At 40.6% G+C, this 25,415-nt stretch overlaps 1 protein-coding gene across 5 annotated transcripts in view; it reads left to right on the top strand.

Moving 5' to 3' along the window:
• The first annotated feature begins 551 nt into the window (after positions 1 to 551).
• The window catches only part of SUCO (SUN domain containing ossification factor), a 37,801-nt gene continuing 12,937 nt past the window's right edge, over positions 552 to 25,415 (top strand). The window contains exons 1-13 of one of the 5 annotated variants that reach the window (XM_079313614.1): positions 552 to 805; positions 11,461 to 11,569; positions 13,746 to 13,847; positions 15,101 to 15,246; positions 18,380 to 18,520; positions 18,678 to 18,828; positions 19,716 to 19,836; positions 20,069 to 20,193; positions 20,663 to 20,730; positions 21,319 to 21,426; positions 22,399 to 22,504; positions 24,449 to 24,469; positions 24,703 to 24,758. In XM_079313614.1, the coding sequence (XP_079169740.1) occupies positions 741 to 805; positions 11,461 to 11,569; positions 13,746 to 13,847; positions 15,101 to 15,246; positions 18,380 to 18,520; positions 18,678 to 18,828; positions 19,716 to 19,836; positions 20,069 to 20,193; positions 20,663 to 20,730; positions 21,319 to 21,426; positions 22,399 to 22,504; positions 24,449 to 24,469; positions 24,703 to 24,758 (1,319 nt within the window). In that variant the 5' untranslated portion in view covers positions 552 to 740. The remainder of the gene's footprint in view (positions 806 to 11,460; positions 11,570 to 13,745; positions 13,848 to 15,100; positions 15,247 to 18,379; positions 18,521 to 18,677; positions 18,829 to 19,715; positions 19,837 to 20,068; positions 20,194 to 20,662; positions 20,731 to 21,318; positions 21,427 to 22,398; positions 22,505 to 24,448; positions 24,470 to 24,702; positions 24,759 to 25,415) is intronic. The other 4 variants (XM_079313618.1, XM_079313616.1, XM_079313615.1 and 1 more) reach the window with 4 other exon arrangements.

The following is a 25,415-nucleotide window of genomic DNA, read 5'->3' as shown; positions in this document are numbered from 1 at the left end:
CGGCCCCCGCTGCCACGATGGATATAAACGTGCGCTGACACACCTCAAGCACACGGTGTGAAGCCGGACCCCGCCGCCCCTCACGGACCCCTCAGGGCGCCCGCAAAATGGCGGGCAGAGCCCAGCGTTCCGGCGCCGTGCGGTGCGGAACTACAACTCCCGGCAGCCCCCGCGCGGCTCCTCATCTGCGGGCCTCAGCGCTCGGCAGACTGCAGAGAAGCCTGATCAAAATTAAAAAAAATAATTAACAGATGTCACGTGGAAACGCCCGTGCTTGAAATGCCCCTGGAAACAGAGGCAGCGGCGCTCCTCAGGCGCCTAGAGGCCGGTGGTTTGGCCGCCAGCCGTCGTTTATCACTGTGGCGATTTCCCTTTAACGGCTTGTTTGCCGCAGACACCTCACAGAGCGGGGCCCTTGGAGGGGCGGGGAGAGCTGAGCCCGCCGCCCAATCACCGGGGCCGAAAGGCGGGGCCATCCCGCGGGACGCCGCGGCCATTGGCTGGCGGCGCTGAGCAGGTGACGCGCATCCTTCCAGCTCAGCGCGTGAGGCGGTGAAAGGGGCGGGGCGCGGGGCCCGGCCCGGCGGGCAGTAACGGCCGCGCGCGCGCGGGGAGGGGCCGTGCGCACAACGGCCGATCCCCCGGAGCGCCTCCCGCCGCGCGTCCCGCCGCCGCCGCCGCGCTGCCCGCAGGAGGATGCGCCGCCTCGCCCCGGCCGCGCCAGCCAGACGGGGGAGACGATGAGGGAGCCGCCCCGCCGGCCGCTGGCGCTGGGCTCCTGCCTCCTGCTCTGCGTGCTGCTCTGGTGAGTGCCGGCCTCTCTCTAGCCCCGCCGGCGGGCAGCCCGGGCCGCGCCCGCTGCAGGCACAGGATCGGTGCGCTCGGAAGGGAGCTGTGGGCATGAGCCGGTGCAAACCCCCGGCCCGGGCGGGCTCACTGGGGCAGGTGGCACAGGTGGGTTTGAATGCCGCCAGCCTGCCTGGGCGGCCGGGACGGCGATGGCGCTTGGCTCCCTTCGGGCAGCCCGGGCCGTGTTCCGGGCAGAGTTCCCCGGGACGGTGGCAGCTCTCGGGAGGGCATTCCCTGCCGGGAGCGGCCGTGGGCAGCTGAGGCTGAACCCACACACCGCGGCTCAAAGTTGAGTTGTTGTCTCGCTTTGCTTTTACCGGAGGCATCCGTGCATTCCCAGTTTCAGGTTGAGCTCCTGCATTATCCTCTGGTGCCTTATTCTTGAAACTCCTTTTGTCAGGAATAGCGTTAAGTTAAATCAAACGAACCCTCTTTCTTTTTTTTCTTTTTTTTTTTTTTTTTTTTTTTTTGCATTGGTTATGCCTTTAACAGTGTTTTCATAGTGATTACCTCAATGCTGTACTTTGTTCCAGCATCTCCTGTTTACTTTCTTTTCAAACTTCCTTTAAGAGATGACATCTACTAATATTTGTATTCTAGTAAAACGTATTTCTGTATGGTAAGTTCCAACATTCTCAAACTTTGGCCCTCTTTGAACTCGGTGAGTCACTGTTTGAGAACTGATAGCCACCTTGAACAGCAAACTGCAAATATTGCAAATGGACCGGCCACACTCCGGTGTATAACTACAATACAGTTCTGTGGATTGTTCAGATAGTCTGCTTGAAAAAAGAAATCATCCTGAAATTCTGCCTTGTCTCACAGCTGGGTGAAGAGTGGGAGCCCAGGCATCTCTATTTCCACAATCAGTTGCAAATCTGGTGCTGACGCTTGTGTTGCTGTGTTTGGACAGTCCTGAAGCAGCTTTGGTTTCTGTCGTCGCATTTTTGGGGTTTGGAGACAAAAAGGAATCTAAAAAGTGCTTGAAAACTCGGTTGCTGTGTTTGTATTTCCCAGCATTTAAAATAAAAAACCCCTGGCCGTGGGGGTTTGATCAGGTGAGCTGTGAGCCTCATGAATGGTCTCCAGGCAGCTTTGCTTTTACTGTTTGGACAGTGAAGTTTATTCTGGCAGCAGGTTCTAGTTGTGTAGCTAGGATTCCTATAGGAAAACAGTTTTTGTTTCTTGGTTGGAGTGCCTTGAGGGCTGATAATCTGTTCCTGCCTCCAGGTAATTTGTAAGTGGAAGTAGTTTTCAGCTTAATGATCAATAAGTAGTCAGGTTATTTTGTTGTCATCGTTGTTGCTGTGTTCTTAGTCTGCTCTTTCACCAGGACTTGATTTTGTGAAAAAAATCAGTTTGTTTGTTTTTGTTTTTTTTCCCAGGATAATTCCATATTGACTATCATGTTCAGCTATCTTGTTAGAATAATGTATTTGTTCTGTAAATGCCCTACAGCTTCTTTGGTGTGGTTAGGAGGAAAATGGAGCTGCTCTTTTTCTTACCCTTCAAAAAGGATTGCTCTTTCAAGCAGTGTCTTAACTGATCTCAGAGTTTGCACTGGAGTACTCCAAAGCTTTTAGAGTTTAAAAAAGAAAGTTCATGTTGCATGTTCACCCTGCTTGTGGTTAGGAGCCTGTGAATTAATTTAAATGTTGAGGGATGCAACTTCAGTTTCCTAGTCTGCTGTCCAGATATGAATTCACATTAGAGAGTTTGAAATGCTGTCTGCAGGATGGTGTTGGGACCTGGTTTAATTTCAGTGGTCATGCCAGAGTTGTAATTAGAAAGTCTTGAAGTCTCTTGGTTCATGAATTGGTGGACTACAGAAGTTGGTAAGTTGTGATTTATTTAACTTTTTACTATAAAGAAAATTGGCACCTTTGTTCAGTTCAGCAGTTAAGAAACTTCAAGTAGCAGATGGAAGGATTTGTTTTATAGACGTTGTTTTTTTTAATTTATTGTTCTAAGATGTAATTTTCAAAGGACTTGGTGCAAGTAGGAGAGAAATTTTTCCATACAGGTGGAACTGGTGGTCAACAGATGATCAAATGGAATCCCAAAAGTCAGGGGAAAAACCCATGAGACAAAACAACTGCTGAAAACCCTCGAGGCTGTTTGGACTTCTTGCCCTTTTTTTTTTTTTTTTTTTTTTTTTTTTTTTTTTTTTTTTTTTTTTTTTTTACCTGGGTTTTGTTTTCTTTCTGAGTAGCTGTTGCTTCTTTCTTTGAAACTGAGTTTAAAATAGACATTTTTAAAATCTCCCATCATGCATTTTCAAGCTCACCTAAGAAAGTAGGTTCAGTGGGGAAGTACTGATTGGTAAAAATTAAATGGGGCAAAAAGTAATTGATTTCAACTGGAAGATGTCATCCTGTCACATCTTGTGACTGTGTTTTAGGAGATGCACAAAAATGCAAAAGCTTGAGTAGGGATTTGTTTGCCTTTTCAATAAAGGGGATGTGATGCTCTTTGGATCAGTTATCAAGACTTGAAGCTTTCTGAAGCTGGACCAGCCACAGCTCTGGCAGACCTGAGCCAGAAGATTGTTCCAAGTTTCAAAGGAGCAGGATGGCTTTAGGGAAATATTTCTGATGGAGGTATGGCTCAGGAATGTAGTGCTTCAAAAATAATAGGCATCTGTGCAGTTTGGAGCTTCCACTGTGCCTGACAAATGGCTGCTGTTGTCCTGAATTCAGAGATCTTAATGCTCCAGTTAATCCCTTTGTGTGGTGATCATAATATAAAAAATACACTTAAAACTTGCAGTTCTTTGTAGTTTGCCAGTATCCAGAGCTGAGTAAGTGGAGTAGCTTTAAAAGCTTGTAGGATATCAGGACTATCTAAAGTGAGACCAGCTGTGACAGCTGTTTGAAGAATAACCTGTATAAATTATTCTGACATCAGCTTTTGCCTGCCATGAGCTGCACTTGCAAAGTGTTAATTGGGAGTTTAATAAAAAAATCATGCATCCAGTAATTTGCCTTTCTATGCCAGAAAGTTCACTGCCATATCCTGACCTACTTAGCTTTTATTAACTCTGCTACTTGGGTTTACAGCTGTGAGTAAGAGGAGGATGGGGGTCAGTACATGTGCACTTCAGGATCCTTCATCTCTGTGAGTATCCTGCATCAGGAAATACCTTGTGTGAAAATGATTTAACAGCAAGATGTGCTGGTTTGGATGGCAAACCCCTGGCCTAGGAGCTGTGACTGAAATCCACCATGGGAGTGTGCCCTGAAAATGGTAAAGGTTGGTTTGGATCTGTGGCACAGGCAGGAATGAAGCCTGGGTTACCAGCTACAGTGGGAAGGGATGCTGGTTTCTATTCACACCTGCTCATCTGTAGATTCACATGGATTTTAATGAGAGCAGATATTGCTGGTTTGGGTTTGCATTTTCAGTCCTGTCTGGCTTTGAAGGTGTGCTTGTTGTAACACAGGAGGAGCTCTGAAAAACCAGCGTTGTGCTAACACCACCTGGTTCATTGTGTGCTGCTGCACAGGTGAGAGCTCTGCAAATCCCATTAGGGATCACAGGAGTGGAGCTTTTGCTGATGGAACATTCAATTGCCTTGTTATTGACTTGTGGCTCAAACCTAGAGCTGGCAGCTGTTAAAAGCAGAAAGGTGCAAGTCAGAGGTTTGTGTTCTGATGTGCCTCATTAATGTGCCTCTTACCACTGAAATCCTCTTTTCAGCACAGTGCCCTCATGATCTGGATAGGACTACAAGAGGAACTTGCCTATAGTAGGGCTCAGAATTTATCTGCTGGTTCTCCTCTTGTGTACTTAAATCTCTTCAGAAGGCTGATGCTAAAATAAACAACCGTGTGTGTGTGCATTTTATAGCAGGAAGAAATAAAATTATTAGAGCACTGGTATAATCAGAGCTGTTGTTCCAGGCATCTGATTTCAGAATGGAAAGTATGTTCCTAGGTATGGAATATCTTTCTTGGGAAGTGTCTTTGATCTGTGGTTAAGGTTGGGACAGAAGCTGCACTGGAACTCTTGGACTCCTAAAAATGAGAATTGAATCTGCCCATCTTACAGCCTGCTCAAGTTGAAGATGATACATGCAAGCTGAACAAGTGCTTGACTCAATCAATTATTGAATATTTTACTTTCTAAAATAGTTTGAAAATCAGCGAGCTGCTTTCATGCAGTATCTTCTAAAAGATTTGTCCCAGAAACTTCAAGTTAGTTTGTTTGTTATGCAAATGGTGTACTGAAGTGGCCTCTACCCCATCACGAGGTTGCTGTGTTGGTGTGGAAGACTTTGCCTGTTTTAGTGAAATGTGCATCCCTTGAGCACTAAATTTGAACTCTTTCTGAAATGTCTTTCTCTAACCTGCTCTTAGTTCTTTTTGACTTTGATGTTCTTACTGTGAGTCTTGTACAGAGCTGTTTTTTCCTTGTTTTTAGCTTTCATTACTAACCCAGCTTTTGGGAAGTTCTGTGCCTCTATCAAGGGGAGCAGGACATGCAGTGTCTTTCAAAGTTCACTCTGGAGGTGCTACAGCCCTCTGCCTGGAGAGAGTGTGCCAAGAACAGGTTAACCTAGAACTGTAAATCTTAAAAACTTTGGTGTAATTCTTGGTGGAAATACTGAGCTGGTATAACAGACAGACTCATCCCAAAGCCTGGGTGAGTGAAAATGTTGATGTGAATGACAAAGTGGATTGAAATATTAGTGAAAGGTTCCAGCAGTTGAAAAATGAACTCAGGTGCACAAAGGAATGGCAATGACTTGACTTGGCTGGGTTTTGAAATGGCAATCAAGAGAATGCTGAAATCCCTTACAGATAAGAAGCCTGTTAAAAATACATGATACATGTCTGGGAGTCAGGTGATAGTAGCTTTACAATGATCTAGGCTGAAATGCACATTTCTAAACTTGCACTAACATCTCCTCCTTGGCCCTGTGCTGAGCTGTGTTATTCTGAGGGAGGGTTTTTAGCATGAGGAGCTGTTCTGTTTTCCTGTAGTCTTTGTGGCTGGTATCAGATTTTGTGGGTTTTTTTTCTGGAGTGGGTGCTCTTCCCCAAACTCTTGCATCAGAGGAAATATCTGGAGTTTGAGAATGCAGGGAGCTTCTCATAAGCTGCAATCTTCCTTCAGTATTGCAGAAGTCTGTTTCCAAGGAACACCAAGAACTGCCTGTTCCTTTGAGTGCTTCCAGTGTGACTTCTGCCCTGCTTTAAATGCCTGAAATAGGGCACCTGGATACTCCTTTGGAGAAAGAAGAGGTTTGTGTTTGTTTCAGTGTTACACTGGAATCTGTGTTTAGTGTCACACAGTCCTGTGAAGGTGCTTTTACCTCAGCACCTTTTCCAGGAGAGGATGGGAGTAACCCTGGGAGCACTGCAAGCCAGGAATGAAGTTGGTTTCTGTTGTTTAGTTTGGGACAACAGTGGTCAGTCATGAGCAAATAGTCTGTTCTCCTTGTGTCTTCTTGGGTTTGATATCTGAGCACACCTTGGCTCAGAGCTGACTTTTATTTAATAAGTCCCTCCCTCAGGAGTTTCTGGAATGTCTCCACAATCTCCAGATCAGAGCAGAGGGTGCAGATTCCTGTGTGGGGGATGCAGTAAATCAGTTCAATCTCATAAAGTACCTGGTGCTCCTGGAACCTCCTTTTGCAAGCTTTGCATGCTAATGGTATTTAAAATGCTGAAAGCCCTATTGTAAACCAACGTGGGGATCTCATTGTATGCAGTTATGAAATTCAGTATTGTCAGAAGGATCTTTGTGTTTGGCTCCTCTGAATGAGTGAAATAACTGTTTGGAGAGCATTCTTTGCAAAGTGTGGGCAAGCTATTAAAAACATAATTGCAAAATACCACAGATTGGTAAAGGAGTTGCAAAAAAAAGCTCCAATTTCAGATATTTTGGGTTTAGCTTTTTTTAAGCATGTGAATCAAGTTAGTGGTAGGGAATGAGGTGATACCAGTGCCTTGCTTAGTCTAGATCTGTAGTTTTAGTTTTCAGCATTTTTCTCCCTTAATTTTGAAAGTTATGATGGATCTTTGTCTCAGTAACACATGCTGCTCTTCAGTGGTAATAAATGGCTTCCAAATGATTGGTGTTTTTTGCTTTGTCTTGTTTTTTGGGGTTTTTTTTACGTGTGTTAAAGAAGATGAATGGCTCTTCTTTGCATTTATCAAGATGTATTTCCACTTCAGACTCAGAAATGAGCTTTTTGTCTGGGGAGGTTGTGCTGCAGCTGTTCAGTGTCTTGCAAGTGGCTTTTCTCCTGTGACTGGTTGAAATAATGTCCTGCTCTTCATTTTCTGTGACATTTACTTTGTTCTGCAGGCCCTTTTAAATACAAGTCTCCCTGGCTGAACTGCTGGGAGTGAGAGATTGATTCCACGAAGTTTCTGGGGAGAGAGGGAGGATTCTCTGCCTTTGCTGTTTTTCCTGTGTTGCCAGTGGTTGCTGCTGACTAGAGAGTTTGGTTGTGGATCTGCTGAGCTCCTCATTCCTGCACAGCCCTTTTTTTTCTTTGTCAATTAGCTGGTGTCACAGACCTGTAGGACTTGTTCACAGCAAAAAAGTATTTTTCTGCCTTCCTTGCCCTTTCACAGCTTTTATTGTTTTAAGTTCACTAATTTAAAATAAATGACTCTAATGAAGAAGGTGATTTTCATCAGACAGGTGCCTGCTCTGCTGGCTCTATCCCAGCCCAAAACCCTTTTCTTGCACAAGCCAATCTGAAGTGATCTGGGAATGTTTTGAGTAGGGAATTGTCACGTGGCAGGGACAGTGACATCTTCATTCTCCCTCTCAGCACATCAGCACCTGTTGGTAACCAAACCCTGTGAGATCTGAGAGTGACTGCCCTGGAGGGACACTGTTCCCTGGGCTTGGAACTGGTGCACTGGTGATAAATTCCTTCTGTTTTCCCTTTGCTTCACATTCCTCTGTTCTGCAGGTGTCAAATGTAAACTGTTCTGAGCTGCTTCACTTTCCAGTGTCCAAAAATAGGTCTTGTTTTGGGAGAATTTATGAAATTAATAATTTTGAGGACAGATGGATTTGAACTGAAGCTGTGTATTGGTGTTGTATGAAAACTTTGGAAAGGGAAGCCTAAGTTGTTTCTCTCTGATCAAATTGTAGAAAAACTCCTACCTTCATATTTTGGGATTTTTTTTTTTTTAGCTGTAAGTTGTATGATTAGTTCTTCTTACCAGTTGTGTTTTCTGCTTGATTTTTATGCCTGTCAGACGAGTTATATCAGAGATAGGGAAGCTATGGATTTTTCTGCATCCTTCTTTACAATTACTTGAAGAGTTTCAGCTAACTCAGAAGTGGATGGCATTTCACATGAAACCTACACTGCAATTTCAAAGCCACCTGCACTTTTGAATTTCAGTTCATTCCTTTTCAAAAGCAGAACGTTCATCAGCAGACCATGGCAAATTTGTGTAGCAATGAGTGTAGTGAACCATGCAGATAGGAGTGAGCAGCATTTCTGCTTCAGTGGGCAACCACAGTATGAGCCTGCCCTGAGAAAAGCAAAGATTCCCCACCCACCCCTGCTGCTTTGTCTGAGCTTGTAACCTTTGCCTTTGGGTTTGTGCACATTAAGCTGGAAAGTTCGTGGTGTATTAGAGAAAATGGCTTTTAAACTGCTTTAATGATAGGACAAAGAGTCATGCTTAAGTTCCCTTTGTTCTTGATGAGATTTAATAGCAGGTGGTGTTTTGAGTCATGCTTACAAAAATGGAACTATTGGAAACTTCTGTATCCACGTAAGTCACCAACTGTTTGGAACAATCTTTGAGGATCTATCTCATACCTGAGATAGTGTCTCTAGTGACTGATCTCATTTGGGCATTAGGTCTGCTCAGTTCTGAGTCAGCATTAACATCCCACTCGTGGGTTACAAGAAAGGGAAAGATAGATTAGTATGTGCAGAAACTGCTGTACTTCCACTGCAAGTCAGTTAAACTCAAGAGGAATTTTGCTCTCTGTAAATGAGCACTTGGATTCTCATCTTTGTTGGTTTTGTTTTTTTTTTTTTTAATGGTTAACAGAGGTGCTGTGCTATGTGGCAGTTTATTTTTCTCACAGACTCTATCCTTTCAGCTAAAGAAGCCTGTTGAATTAATATGCAAAATGTTAAAAGTCAGGGGAAAAAAAAGTATTGCTGGTGCTCTTGATAAGATTGTTAACTTGGCTTCCCCCAGACTGACTGGTCTCACATGGGTTTGTGCTCTGTCAGAGTTTGCTGGCAGTAGCTGAGTGATGCATCCTGCTGCAGTAGGGATCATGTTTTCCTGTGGGTGCATGCACACAATCAAAATGAGTTCTCAGTCCCCTCCCTAGCGTGGAGGGCTTTTGGGAGTCTTGAGGCATCATGTTGGAGCTGGGGAGTAGATCAGGAAGAATTTTGGGAAATGAGTAAATAAGACATTGAACACAGATCATGTCAGAGTAGCTTAGATCTGAGCTGCCAAACTGCATTCTTCTAAAAGCTGTGTTTTTGACCTGATAAAGCCTGATTTCTTGCATGAAATCTCTCAATAGGTTAAGGCAAGAAATATATGTATGCCCTGTGTGCTTTTGTGCTAAAGCATTTATTTGTGCATTTGTGAGGATAGACCTTGTGTTTTAAAATGCTGATTCACAGCCCTTGAAATGTTTCCTTTTCTGCACCCAAGGAGTTCCTGCTGTTTTGTGCAGTTCACCCGAGGTGCCCCCCAGAGTGGAAACAAAATAAGAAACAAATGTGTGTGCCTGTGTAAGGAAGGGGTGGGATGATGCTCTGTAATATTTGATGTTTCTGGTGTGTTTTTATGAAGAACCAGGGAGTCCTTATATCTTTAAGGAGAGACTAGAAATACTGGAGTTAAGAGCATGACAATTTCACCATGAAATGGTTGAAACCCCTTTTCAGAAATATAAATTATTCAAAGTATTTGCATAACTAATTTTTCCAAGTGAGAGCTAGGTGGTAAGGCCACAGAAGTCTGGTAACATTTCATTCATGCTCTAAAATGAGCATCCTGTGCATAGGGTAGGACAGAGATTTGATGGGAAACTCAATACAAGCAGGGATGGGAATTTAGGATGTGAGAAGTTTATGCCTAATTATCAACTGAGATGTGAGACTTTGTACCTGCTACAATATGTGGTTATTACTGTTTTCATAGCTAACTTCATTAGTTCTTTATTTCCCAGTAACTGCAGCTACTTCTGCCTGACTTGAAGGCTTTTATTTAGTACAGAGGAAAGGTGCTACCTCAGAGAGAAGAGAAATTTCTGAGATGCTTTGGGGCTGAGACAGAGGTGGAGCACCTTATTTGCTCATCTCCATAATAATAGATCCCACAAGTTCCTTGTGCACTGTTCTCTTTGGTGGAGAGAGCCACAGAATATATATATCTATGCAAATATATTCTATTCATTTAAACATTAAAATTTTAGTACTTGTCTGTGGTCTCTTGTTTCATGGGTTCCTTCTTAGTGGAGTCTACACTGCATAGACTTCCCAATAAAATTGATATTCAAGTTTTGAAGAAAGCTGGTAATTCAAATTCCAAGCAGTAGTGATCCCAGTTGTGTAAGTGAATAATGACCTACTAATAATCTTACTGTTATGACTGGTGCTAAGGCTGTTTTAGTTCTCAAAATTATTGTCAGAAGGTTGCTGCATCCAGGTTTTTCTGTGCTGTAGACATGTCTCTCCTCTGAGAGAGATAATGGTTCTTTTTTTCAGGGTGCAGGGTGATGTTTGTGTGTGTTCACAGGAGGTCATTCTGATCACCTGATTGTTATGTAAACAGTATTTCCTGAATGGAAAATGTTTGTGTTTAAAGTGGTGGATAACTGGTGTGGCAGCACTGTTGAAGACTCCATAAAAGCTCAGTTTGCTTCATGTTCTGATGAAATCTGTATGAAAACCTTTGGGCTTCCAAGCCTGGATGGTTCAGTGTGCAGATGTTCCCTAGGATGTGAAGGGCCCATGTATGATAAGGAAGGAAAGATGCTGTTTTATTGCAATTGTTTGTAGAGGCAATGGCTGCTTTTCTGCAGAAATAAATCCATTTCTACTAACAGCTAAAGCTGTTGGAAAAAAGTACACAACAACTCTCATGGAAGGTTTTGCTTTTTTTTAATGTACTTATTTTCTCTAATTTTTCTTAAATGTGCTTGGTGATGATGACTATGCAAAACCTTCTCAGGTAGTCTCTGTACAGAGGATTAAGGAGATTTCACTATTTAGTCTGACTTAAGTTTTTGCTTAGTAATAATGATTATTAAAAATATCCCATTGCTTCGTGACAAAGGATGTTAATTTACATTGTTCTTAACTTGCAGTAATTTAGTTATTTTTTATCAGTTTTTTTCTGATGTGGTGACACTCCAGGATCTGGTTTGGTGGTAATTTTTCTTTTGGAAGTTGTAAATTTGTGGCGTTTTCTGTTGCTAACCTCTTCCAGTGAATCCTCAAATGGATTTTATGAATGAATATCCATGAATTGTACGTGTATTTTTAGATGCTGCAAGGGAACAGCTGAAGAAGATTGAGGGAGACTATTCTGAAGGAATTCTAAAATTTCATTTTAAATAAACTTTTTTTTTTTTTTTTTTTTTTTTTAATAGGCTTCCTGTTTGGAATGTCTTTTGTAAAGACAGTTTCTCATCAGCAGTGCAGTATGCTTCAGGTGATGCTTGTGCCCTGACCAGTGAGGATGAAAATGTCCAGGAAAAGGTATGCTGGATACATCATGTTAATTATTCAGTCTGACTAAATATTGAATTCTAAAATAAGGTTCTTCTTGGCCAGAATGTTTATTGTATTCAGTTGTTCTTTGAGCTGTGGTATCTTTCCCAAGTTTTTATTTTCCTTTACTTCATTTGTTGCAGTTATGCACCAGTTCAGGTGGATAGTTTGAGGCAAGAGGAGGAATAAGTAGTAAAGCTACTGGTGGCTTTTTCTTTTAAAATTTGGGGGCCAGATGTTAGAAGTGGGCAAGTGTAGAGCCACAATAGGAGGTGATGGGCTGGGTAAGTTCAGGCCACATAATGCCAGTTCCATCTGTGTTGTATTAAAAACAGTGTACAGATGATTGTTATCCTAAATAGAAGATTTAAAGTTAATTGGCTTAAGTCACGTATATCACTTTGTATTTCTCCTGTTCAATAAAAAATAAGAAGGCTGAAATGTGTTTCTGAAAGGCATAGTAAATAAGCTCTGGTCCCTTTCATTTTTACTTTACTCAGCACTTCAGGTTAATTGAGCATGATTGTCCCACCCTGATTAACTCATGACAAGTTTCTGCCTCTTGCACTGTGCAGTGAATTCCCAGGCTGTTGAGTCAGAAAACCATGTAATTTCATTTATTTATTTACCCAGGTACAGAATCAGTCCTACTCTAAACGTGGGTAGTATTGATGTGTTGGTTTTCCTATTTCCTCCAACAATCTGTAGTAGTGTTAGTCAGAGTCTTCATTCCAAAAAAGCTTTTATATGCCACAATAAACTTGGGAAATGTGTGTAGAGCATTCTAGCTGACTCCAGTGGAGAGCTGCCTGACCATGAAAAATGCCTTTAAATATTGTAAGTTTTTTAAGCATTTCACCAACTAGAGTAGCTCTTTTTTTTTGCCAGCTTGTGCAGTCAAATTGCACTTAGTCCTGTTCTTCTGGCTGCCTAAAAAAAGAGTTCTGCTTGAATTTAATGTCTGATGCAATCATACTGAAAAGTTGAAGTAAGCTTTGAGACTGGGAAGCCACTGGTGGATGATTTCCTACTCTGCAACATTCTTCCTTTCATTCTGTTAGTGTGGCTGCTTTGTTAAGCAGAGTTCTGAGCTGAAACCTAAAGATGTGAAAACTAATGTAAGACTGTTGTTTTCACTCATTAAGAAAATCTCTTGGGTGGATGAGAGATCTTAAGCAAGTGTCTATTACTCCTAATGAAGCTGCTGGAGCAGTCCTGCTCCAGAGAAACAGCTCTGCAGCCCTTGATCAGTTGTCTCTTCCAGCCATGGATGCTATTTCATCTCAGGGACTGGGATGTGAGCTAATAATATTTGAGGGAAAGTGTTGTTCAGTTGTCTCCAAGGTTTGTCAGCTCAGATTTGTAGCTCCTGCTCTTCAGTGGATGCCTTAATTCTCTCCAATTAATATCATGTAGTGTTGTATAGCTCAGCAGCCCATTTTGGGTCTCAGCACTGGCACCTGCAGTATTTGGCCCTTAGAAAATAAAATAAGTGTAAATTTCTACCACATTTCTTGCTGTGTTTTAAGGTATTGCTCTAAAGCAGCTTGCATATTTTGTAGTCACAACTTAAAGCTTGAAGGGCAAGTGCTAATTCTTGCTAATTTTATTCTGGTGGGTTTAAAACTTTTTCCCCTCAAGTGTTGTTACTTTTTATTTAGTGAATTTTTACTTGTAGAAGAGAAGGTTGCTTTAAAAGGTTCTGGCAGATTTGTGTAATTTCTGTAATTCTGCTGATAAGAATGCTACAACTGAAATGTGCCACGTGTTATTTTCTAAAGGTCTGATGCAAGCCAGCTTAGAATTTTCTTTTTCTGCTCTTTTGGGCAGCAGGGAGATAGAGAGGGAGGGTTTGTCAATATGGGAAGTCATAGTAGAATGAGGAACTTTGCTTAGCAAACAAACTGAAAGATTTAAGACGATGCTAGAATGAAGATTTAACTGAGTTACTTTAGCTTGCTGTAGTCTTTGTGCTGATGAGATTTTAAACACAGGTGGGCAGTGGTTCTGAAGATGAATGTAGCTTGGTTTCTTTTTTTTTGCTGGTGGAAGAAGTGCTGTGATTCATTAATGGCTCTGGCTCATCATGGAAAGCCTGTGCCTGCAGACTGACTGATTTTTATAATTTTTAATTTTTTTTATTGTTTTGCCTCCAACATCCCAGGGGGAAGAGGCTGCTCCCAGCCTGGACCCTGAGCATGGTGTCTCCAGTACACAGAGTTACTCAATGGAAGAGCTGCTCAATGACCTGACAAAATCTGACCAGGCAAGGCTTTTGTTTCATTCACTGTCTTCATACAGTCTGCAAATGCTTCTTGCATTTCAGTCTTTCATTTTGGTTATCTAAAGTTCATAGTGACCACCTCTCACATTTCACCTGTACACTGGGTTGCTGTCAGACTCATGTTTCCAGTAAAAGAGAAAATGTGTGAGCTAACAGCCCTTGCATTTCCCATGTGCATAAATAATGAGTAATTTAGTATTTGGAGGTACTGACTAAAAACTTTCCAAGATAAATTAAAATTGGATGTTGTAGGTATGGATGTCTATTTATAAATTAAACATAAGAAGTCTTCTCTGAGGTCTTTTATGTAGATCAGACTTGGTGATTATAGGAGTCCATTTTAGCTTTGATCTTTCATGGCTTCTATCACTTTAATTTCCTTTGTTAAAATGGGAAAAGGGTTGTATTTCAGCTCAGTGCCATTGATGCTGTTAAGTCAGTGCTTGGTATTAAATGTTGTAAACCCACTGTTAAAGACTGTTTATTTGATTGCATATTTTTGTTTTGTAGATTACAAGACTTCACACGTAGGAAATACTGCAGAATATTTATTTCATGGTTTGGGTGTTTAAATCTGTGAAACCTTCCTGATCCCTTCATGTTTAGTGAGATAACTTGCAGTAGTGTAGCTATTGACAAGAGACCTATGTACAGTAATATTTCCTTTTGCTGCAGGAGTTAATCTCCCCTGTTTTAGTGGTTATAGGCTCTTTCTGATTTACACAGCCTTGTTTTGAGTGTGGTTATGAAAACTGAAGACCTAGAATAAATAAGACTGCTAAACACTCAAAAATGAAAAGTGATTTATCTCTCTGTTCACTTACAGCGTGGAATAGGCTTTAAATAATTTTGTACCTCCATTAGAGTGATGAAATTAAAAGCCTTCTCTAAAATTTAGTTTAGGATTAAAACAGTACATTTGATTGTGATGGAGCATGCAAATAGAACTGTTTCCTTTTTGCTGCAATATTCAAGCTGCTTTTCTCATGGCAATCTCTATTGAAATGCATTATTGAGGAAGCTGTTGCACAGGCCTTTTCCAATTGGTAGTTTTAAATGATTATTGCAAACTAAAGAAGAGTACTGCAGCTATCCCAGAGTAGCACAAAATGCCACCTAGGTATAAGAAGAAATAAAATTGATTTCTGACAGGACTCCATAGCAGATGTTGCCTTGTGAATGCTTTTTTTACTGAGGTGTTGAAAAATGTATATTCACCTGGAATGTTTTTACAGACAACAGAAATAAGTGAAACAAGCCAGCCTGAAGTTGTGAGTCCACCTTCAGTAGATGTAAATGAAGCTTCCTCCAGCATAGTCCCAAGCACTGAAAACACTTCCAGTTCACCTACCTCAGAGATTCCTCCAGTCTCACAGCCTGAGTAAGCTCCTGCAATTTTGTTGTTTTGGTCTTGTTAAAATGTTTAATGGGGATAAGATGGGATTGCTCCCCACAGTTGTTTTGCTGGTTTAGTGTCAGTGCTCATGGAGTGTGCCCCCATTTCCTCAGTGTGTGGATAAACAGTTGTGTACTTGCATGAGGTGCAACACTATTGCCATGATCAGTTTCTAAGCTGCTGCTTTGAAAAAAAGCCAACGTGCTTAGATAATCTGTACTATAAAAGCCCTCAGGGCTTTACCATTAGGATTTCTGCCTCCACAAATGTGCTTTCACATCTGGGTCAACAAGCACTGAGGCTGCTTCAGCAATGGCCTCTGCTTTCACTTAAGGAAGTACTCTGCACAATTTTATCTTGGGACTTAAAAACAGTGAGTCTCAAGTTCTGATAGTGGGAGACTTTTGAAAAATAGCCAATTCTCATATTTGCAGTTTAGTGCTCAGTGTATTGCAGAGCTGCCTCTGCTGCAGGCACCTTTCTAAATCCATGTCCTTTTTGTTTCCCTCTTCTTCTGGGATGTTGTACTGTCAAATGTGAACTGTACTAAGGAAATTCATGTGTGCATCTTCCAAGGATTTTCACAAAGTCCTGTGTTGGGCTTTTTGATGTGTTCTAAGGGAAGTAGTCTTGTTCTGACTGCTGATAAAAATGAAGTATTTTGTTAGATAGAAATTGAGCACGCTGAAAATGAAGTAGACTTGTCTTTGGTGTTTTGGGCTTTTTAAGCATTCACTTTTCCTGCTTTACCAAATTTCATTTCTTTACCATAGAAAAGATATGGAAATTTTGTTTGCTGGCTGATCTTGCCTAGTCTGCCAGGGCTAACACTTAAACACATTTTGGTACTTCATCAGTGCCTTTAATTGGAAGCCTTCCAAAATTTGCAGTTTTTATAAGACAGAACTGGAATGTAGCTTCAGCCTGTTCTTTTTATAGCTTATTTTGGACTACTCCATTGATTTATTTATGTAATGTGTTGTAAGCTCTACTTTTGTCAGGTCCTAGAAGGAGACAGGATGTTATTTTCTTTGAAACATTCAGCCTGTTGTCTGGTAATTGTTGGAAAATGTCTGGCTGCCATAGCTGGGGAATACTGCAGTGGTGAACTCTGAAGACTTGAACTGTGAAAGAAATGAAAATTGAAACTTGGTTTGGAACACCTGGGGGGATGAGTTCATGCTGGGGACCATGTTGTGACACCAGTGCCATTTACAGGAGGAAAGGGCAGACCTGCTGTAGCAGAGAATCATGTTGATCCATTATTTCAAACTGCACTTCAGCTCTCAGTAATGAACAGATTAATAGCCAAACCAGCTGTGCTCCAGCTCCATCCTTACACAAGATCTTTAAAAAGACACAGTTGCATTTGTTATCTTCAGACTTCTTTTTTTACCTTTTTGCTGGTTTAGATGCTGATTACTGACAGTGTAACAAAGCCCAGCTCTCTCTGGTGTTACTGGTCTAATATTTCAGCAGAACCTCTTAGTCAAAATATTTTGGAAGGAATTTTATTCCAAACAAGTTTCACTTTGTAGTGAATCCTTTTTTTTGACAGCACTGAGTGTAACTTTTCTACCTAAGTCTAATCTGAGGAAAAATTACTGAAAAATAATCTGAGCTCTTTCTGTCTGGAAGTAAGGAACCTGCTGTGCAAAGTGGGCTTAATAATGGATTTTAAAAATTAAGGCAAATCAAGGTGTCCAAAGGTTAGAGAACAGTACAGCTTTTGGACTCACCTGCTGCCATAATTAGTTACTTGAGGCCAGTCAGGTACACCCTGAGAGCAAAGAAATTTTTAAGTTCATTCTCATCCCATCTTTTATTCAGTTGATGATTATTCATACTGTCACCTACCCACTGAAATGGAGAATATGTGGAGCTTTTCAGTTTTGTGTAGTGGTCAGCCTTATTTAATCAGTAAAGAGTTGCATGTAGAGCCAAACCCTGCATCTCAGATGGAGACATTTTGGGACATACAGGGTAAATACTCCCTGTTTCTAGCTAATAAATTCTTGTATTCATATTTGTTAGATTTGCTACATAGCAAAAAGTCTTGGAATACCTATGAGTTTTTTGTTTTATACCACAGGAAATTTTTCATGTGAAATTGTCTCCCTGGGTTGGTTGCAGCTGCTTCTGTTGATAAATTGTAGCAGTCAGAGAACTGAAAAGATCCCCTTTTAAGTTGCTGACGTGCTGTTTGTGTTTTGGCAGCTCTGTCATGATACTGGATTAACCTAGTTTGCTGCTTCCATTAAAGAAAGCTTATGTGGAAATTTAGAAGGCAGAGTAAAGCTTTTCCTTAGATGTGGCTGTAGCCTGCATCCTGAAAGGCATCCCTGTGCTGGAGAGGAGAGGACAGGCAGAAGTTACCACTTGAGAGCTACTGTTTGTCCATCTTTCTCCCCACTCATTCCATCATTCCTGAAGAGCAGATGGGAGGCTTTCTGTTTGGTTTGTGCCTCAGGATTTGTCTGATGGGCTGTGCTCAGCCTTCCTGGGAGAAAGGAGCTGAAGCAGTGGGCAGATGAGCTGGTTTGGGCTGTTGGTACAGCTTGGATAATGGTCTGCTGGGTTACCTGATTCTTATTACACCAGCAAAAAAGAAATAAATCAGTAGAAAGGAAGTCTGGCTGGCTCTACTTGTCTACCCCCCATTCTCCTCTAGTTTTAGCCAAGTTCTGTTCTGACTGCTGCCTCTTGACTTGGGAACATGAGGAGCTTTTAGTGAGGGAACTCAGTCTCTGTTTCGTTTCTTGAAAGGGAAAAGAAGATTGCTGGCAGCCAGGTAACTAGGAAGATGTTGTTGGTTTGTAGTGATGCTGGGAAGAATTATCCATTGCAGTGTTAAGATGTTAGGATGAGAATTCTGGGAGATGAGAAGCCTGTTTTGAGTTCATTTCTGGGACAAACTGGTTGGAAAAGGAGATTCTGTTCTTCCATGGGTACACCTGAGAATGCTATTCCACAAGTACTGCACGTTTCATTCTTCTTTTCTGTATTATTTCTGTGAGACTGGTGCCTTATTAAAATTTCTACTTATCTTTGTGGTTGATTGTCAGGGTTCCTTGTGTGATCAGAAGGCTAAAAAAGCATGTTGTTTGTTTCCCTTCAGTGCAATAGAGAATTCCCGTGCTGATATCCCTGTAGTCAGCTCTAGTGAAGCTGAGCAGTCAGAACCTGACTGTGATATTGGTGGGACACTTGAGGCTGACCCTCAGAGTGAGCCTTCCTCTTTTGTCAGTCCACCAGAGAGGTGAGTATCCAAGCAATACTTAAAAGGGAGTTGTTCTTCTCTCTGCTGGCTTTGCACCCAACATTTGCATGTGCTTGCTTATCTACATAGCTGTGTGTGTGCAATATTGCCTGTGGCTGACCATATTCTACATCCTAATACTCTTTTAAACTTTCAGCCTTGCAGGCCAGCATATAGAGAACATATCATCTTCACATGGCAAGGGAAAGAAGACAAAATCTGAGTTTGAGTCCAAAGTTTCAGCAGCTGAAAAAGGGGCAGATGAGCAAAAATCTGCTCTTAATGCTTCAGAGAACTTAAAAAGGGAGGTAAGCAATGCTGGTATCCCCTCATACACACAGGAGTAATGCTCTCTCTTTGGTTATTACCACTGGTAAAATATGTGATGTGTTTCTATTCTGTCCCAGAAGTATCACTTGGCCTTCTGTGCTTTACTGTATGACTTCTTTCATGCTCTGGTGGTGAGGTAATTCCTGAAGCTTGTGTTTTTATAAAAAGACTCTTTAAAATCAGAATGACCAAGGCCACAACAATACTATTTTTTGCTGGTTTAGGATCATGTTTAAACTGTCACTTGACAGATACCTTTAAAATGTTGTCTACAAAATAACCTCTACACTTGAAATGCCTACCAAAAAATGTTCACTCATTTGGTGGCATGCTGAAAATGTTAGTACACAGGAGAAGTGAAGACTTGAAATGGAATAATGTGCAGTTTAGTTGGCAGGGTTCTTTCTTTGTCAGGCAAGTCCAAAACCTTATTTCTGAGATACTTAGAAATGCTTCCTTTAATCATTCTGCTGTTTTTGGGATGTTCAGAAATTCCAGGGAACCTTTGGAATTCTGTTGTGGCAAGCATTGTTTAAATATTTTTGCTACAGGGAAACTTTTCTTCATTAGGAAGAGGAAAACCAAAAATTGGGAAGAAAATGCAGGTGTTTTTATTTAAAATGTGTGAGCTTAGCCACAAAAATTGCCAGTATTTCAGTGAAATAATCTGTAATTGAGAGAAAATCATCACATGTTTTTTCTGGCTTGTAATCTTGCTTACATTGGCTCTAAGTTGTTAACACGGGTGCAAATGATGTCTCTGCCCTTGACTTGATCAGAGCATGCTTTGTTTTTTTGAAGTTCATCTTTGTTTTCATTGTTGGTCCTGAAAAATATTCACAATTGGTGATTCTTTTTTTTGCAGAAAGACTTTAAGAAGACAGGAGAAATTGACCCTACATCAGTTATAACTCCAAAGGACCCTGGAGACATTCCAACATTTGATGAATGGAAAAAGAAAGTCATGGAAGTGGAGAAAGAAAAGAGTAAGTTCAGGATTCATTAGTTTGGTCTAAATACAGACCACTGTCATCTCATACAAGAGCTGAATAGAGGGACTGTCTCAATTTGGAATGCAGCCTGGAACTTCATTTTTCTGCTAGAACTACGTAATTAATAGCCTTCATTATATAAAAGCAGTGAGCAGAAGCTCCCTGACAGTGCAAATACTGCTTGTTTGTGTGGTTTGTTATAGTAGCAATATTTTCTTGTTCCTAGGTCAGTCAATGCACCCTTCTGCTGTTGGTGGGCAGCATTCCACTAAAAAGGTCCAGAAAAACAGGAATAACTATGCATCTGTGGAGTGTGGTGCCAAAATTTTGGCAGCAAATCCAGAGGCAAAGGTAAGCATTTATTAATTATTAGTGTGCTTTATTTTAGTGTACTGTTATGCAGCAAGTAGCCCAAAGTAAACTTAAAATTGAACACTGGTTTGTGAAGCTGTATTCAGATTTATTGGGATTTTGATTTATAAAAATAGGACATAAACAGTGATCAGTGATCTTTTTTTAAGAGAGATTGCTATAGGACTTGATGTCTTTTCAAATGTGTTCAGAAAATGGGAGCAGAGTCTACTTCCTACAGAAACTGAACAACTGAACAGAGTTATATTGAAGAGCTCACCACAGTAAATAATCCATGATTGCCCCAAAGTATGGCATACTGTGTCCTGGATAATTGTCTTGCTCAGAGTGTTGTGAAACTTGATACTATTCTACAATTTGAAATTGTTGTTGGAAAGAGGGGGAAAATCCTTGATGCTGTTGGTATCTACCATGCCACTTAAAATACTAATTTTTTTTCTTTCTACAGAGCACTTCAGCTATTTTGATGGAAAACATGGATCTTTATATGCTCAATCCTTGCAGCACTAAAATCTGGTAAGTTCCTGAGGTTCATGTTTGTGGCAGGAGGTGATGACAGTTTTCTGTTGCTGTGGTACTGACCTGACCTTGGTGTGCTGCTCCTTGGAATGGGTGTGTGAGGAGCTCTGGCAGAATTAGCACAAGATGATTTATTGTATCTTCCACAGAAATCTAGCTCTGATACTGAGAAGTAATATTAGGGTGATATTTTTATTTATCTTAATATGTGTAAGTTTTGCATAATTATCTTATGGCAGATAAAGCACTTGAGCATTCAAATAAAGATTCTTGGTTTCTTTCTCTTACTGTTAAATAACTGTAGGACAGTTAATTGGTACTTCAGGTGTGATTTAAATTATGTTTGCTGTCCTGAGTTTTTAGTTCTGTGACTTGATGCCTTTGAATACAGGATGGATAAAGCTCTTGTGGCTGCAGGTGCTACCTATAGTCATTAAAGTAAATATCCACTGATTCTTATGGCACATTTTAGTAGTGTCCTCCTTATACCCAGTGATAGATGTGATAATGAGGTGAAGGGCTGAAGACTGTAACTGTAGAAGGAAAAGTCTTTTCTTTAAAAAAATTTTACTTTTTATCTTTAAGGTTTGTTGTTGAGCTCTGTGAACCAGTGCAAGTAAAGCAGTTTGACATTGCAAACCATGAATTATTCTCTTCCACTCCTAAAGACTTTCTGGTGTCAATTAGTGACAGGTATGTTACCTAAACTCATCCTTCTGAATGAAAAAAATGAAATCATTATTAGATGCAAGGCTTTATGAGGCATGATCTGTGTATGCTTCTTACTATGCAAAGTGTAATGTCATGTGAAGTCACATGGTTTTTCTTTGTGTATATTAGCAGTTGCTAGAAGTTTTTTTCCTTTGCCACCTTGAAAATCAAAAGGAAAAATTTATTGAGGAGGAGAATTTATATAGCAACTGGGTAGTGGATAGCAGATCATAAAATTCCTTAATAAAATGCTACTGAGGTTGTGGGCTCTCCCCTTCCTTGTAATTCAAACCATTTTCACATGGTTTGAGCTGTCTTTAATGCTGAACTCTGTCCAAAACCCCACAAATTTTTCAAAAAGAAAAAAAGAGTAGTACACTATTGAGAAATTGGAAGGGATGAGAGTGCTACAGGTTGGCCAGATGGCTGCTTAGAGGGTGGCTTCACAAAGATTTAGGCAGTGCTGTTCCCCTACTGCTTTCTGGAGTGAGCAGATAAATTCTGGTCTGTGAGTGAGCAGACCTTCAAAGGGCATCAGAAAAACTCCTTTTCTTCTTGGATGCCTAAAGCAGGTAGGGTTAGAGCCTTAGAACCTTTGAACACTTGTTCTGTTGTGCAGCTGTAGCTCTGCTTTGCTCAGTTTTCTGCTGCCTGCTTGCAGTAATACAACCTGTCAGGTGTTGTGTTCTTCACTGTTCATCTGGGGGGGCTTCCTTGTAGGCTGGCTGAATTCAGTGATTGGATTTTTGGGGTTTTGTGCTTCAAGGGATTGCACATTGCTGTCATTGTGTGAAGCTCCTGCTGAGGTTTTGGGTTGAGAACATTGCTGTTACCTTGCAGATGGAAAGAACAATGTATTTCTGCTTTGGAAAGGCATTTGGAGAAACTTAGGGAAATAGCTGTAAACAGTGAATTCCTGCATTTCATTACCTGACTCCATTGTTTCCTTTCTAGGTATCCAACAAACAAATGGATTAAATTAGGTACTTTCCATGCCAGAGATGAGAGGAATGTCCAGAGCTTTCCTCTGGATGAACAGATGTATGCAAAATATGTTAAGGTAACTCAATAACTACAAAAGCATCTGTGCTCCTCAGGGAAGGAAGGGTTTGCTGGGTTTCCTCTGTATAACATCATCCCAAGAAATGTGGTATCAAAGCCTGCCTTACCATTAATTGCCCTTGGTTAATTAGTGGCCCCAGCTGGGGATGTCTGGATACTAAATCCTTGTCATAGTCCTGACATTATTACCTTGCTCATTTTGGTAATTGAGAGGATCTGGGAAGCCCCTTGAGTCCAAGTACATACTTAGATGGTACCTGAATTAAAGAAAATCTAGACAAAGTTCTGTTCTATTTCACTTAACCACCTGTCCCCTGAGTGTAAGATCAGAAGAACCTCGACCTGTTTTATTTCTTGGCTGTACCTGCTTTAATATATATACGTATATCTGTATTTTTCTATTTACATATATATGTGTATATATACACACTGCACACTCAGTCTCTGCAGCACAGGTCAGAATATGCCTATTTCTTAAGATTTTAGTACCATGTTGGGCTGTACACTTTACTGAATCTGAAAGTGGAAGTGGTTGCATCTTAGTTCTCATTAATAGACTCCAAGTGCAGTTTTTTAGTTATTTAGTCATAATTCTGATTCAGGCAAATTATTTATGCTCACTGCTACTGCAGCATTGCCATGATACCTCCACCTTCAAGATAGTTTGCATTAAGCTATCTTTACTCAGGGGACTCAAAGGGAATAAAACTCCATAAATAATTAATGGGTGCTTGAACTTGGATTAAAGCTTCTGTGGAAATATTGAATTGTAGTGAAGGTTTAAGTTCAAATAAAATACAGACCTTTTAGGTCCTCTTCAGTGATGTGTTACCTTCCTATTATGGTATTGCAAAAAAAAATAAAATTAGTTTGTGCTGCTTAATTATGCTTTGTGCCTTTATGAAGAAGTAGCTATGAATGATAATTGTCTAACTTCTCTACCCAGAAATTCTGCATGAGTCACAGAATAGAGATTTCATTTATTTTTAATTCTGTTTTCTGGCTGAATTAATGCCTTAAGGTAGCTGCCATTGTCACTGAAGTTGCAGAATTCCTGTAGATGCTGCAGCACTTAATCCCTTGGTGGATGCAGTGCTGTCTTGAATAATACACCATGGTAAAATTTCCAGAGGTTTGTTCTCATGATGTTTTCAATTCACAGTGCATTAAGTAAGCAAGTTCTAAATATATCTCATCTACAGAATGAGTCCAGAATATTTTTGAAAATTAAATTTTTTGGAGTGGCTTACTGAACTTGTATCAAAAACAATAGGATCATTGCTTTTGTGGGATTATTTGTCATGGTCTCACTTGCAGATGATTCCAGTCCTTCAGTGATAGTGTCTACAAAGTGATTTAATAAATACTTGCAAATTAATTCAAATTAAGTAAATATCAGTGTGTAGTCAAGGTTGCACTAGAAATACACAGGTGTCTGAAGCTCTCAAGTCTGTCATCAGCTGGTCTGTTTCTTGCAGTTGTGCTTCTAAAATTGAAGTATTTTATAGTGAGTTAAAGCAGCAGCAGTGCATATGGAGTGCATGCTACGTGGATTTGTTTTTCCTTTTGAGTCACTTTCTGTAGTCTGTGTTCTTTGAAGGGAAAAAATGCAGTTAGTACATTTAACACACTTGAATATTCTATCTGCAGTCATGCTGCCCTGAAAAATTGAATAACTTCAGTTGCTTAATAAAACACTTGTTGCATGTTACTTCAGTCTGCAAGGTACAAGGGCTAAATGGAATCTTGCTACCCAAGGCAGATGAAGTTGTAATACAAATTAATCATTCCCAGCTTGTCATCTTAGGCATTTATAGTAGTGAATTAAACCCAGCAGGACTCTGTAGTTGCCTGTGGCATGTGTTCAGCCTTTGTACTGACATCTGCTTTTTTTTTGTTTGTTTGTTTGTTGTTTTTTCTCCTTTCCTCTGTCTCGCTTCAGATGTTCATCAAGTACATAAAGGTTAGCAACCTCTTCTTGTGGAGTGATGGATGCATGGGGCTGGGGGTGCTCTCTGCTCGACTCAGCTCTTTAATGCATGGCAAGAATAAATCTCTGGGCTTTTCTGCTGTGGGCAAGCTGCAACTCCCTGGAGTGAACAAAACTTGCAATTTCAAGATTGAATGTTTATGTCAAGTGAACTTGTGGCTCTGTGGGTCTTTGGAGTTTTATTTTAAGTACCTTTTATTCTTTAGGTGGAGTTGATATCGCACTTTGGATCAGAACATTTTTGTCCTTTAAGTCTTATAAGGTAATACTTTGTGTTTTGCTCAGTCTTTCTACCTCCTTGCAGTGAGGATTAGTCTGTTTTTAGAACAGTTGGGCAACAATTCCAATTTTCAATTGCTGTTCCATGTAAGTATTGTAGATTGAAGAAGTTGCCTGACCTGCCTGCTGTGTAATGTCTTTGGTGTCTGTTTAAAGAAGCTTTGAATCTTTATTTGCTTCTCCAGTATGTAAGGAATAGTTTATATTTGCAAGGGGAGGGAAGGAGGAAACAGGAGCCTTGAGCAGCTTTAGAGCAGGACATGAGCATTTCAAGGCTGACAAAGCAGAACAGGGAAAACGTGGTGAACTAAAAAGAGCTTTTTGGAAGCTGCTGTGTTGTTTGGCACCACAGGTGCATGCAGTCAGTAATGCTTGCAATAGCTGAGTAGAAACATTTGTGAATTTGTAATTCAGAGAACCATCAGGCTTTCTACTACTCCTAAAAAATGGGTTTTGAACTTCTGAGGTCTCTATATTTTTAGTTCACAAGACTGCTTTAAATTGGATTGATTTGAATTAATTTTGGCAGAAGAGGTCAAAGAGAATGTGGTATGCAAAGTGAGGTAATTCTGAATAGATAGATATTCCTAATATTTAGATATGCTTTAAGGAAGTCAAAGGTAAAATTGTAGAGGAGGTG

This window comes from Erithacus rubecula (genome assembly GCF_903797595.1).
Source record: "Erithacus rubecula genome assembly, chromosome: 10".
Classification (NCBI taxonomy): Eukaryota; Metazoa; Chordata; class Aves; order Passeriformes; family Muscicapidae; genus Erithacus; species Erithacus rubecula.
Note: the sequence above shows the minus strand (reverse complement) of the source record. Positions and strands in the feature narration are given on the sequence as shown.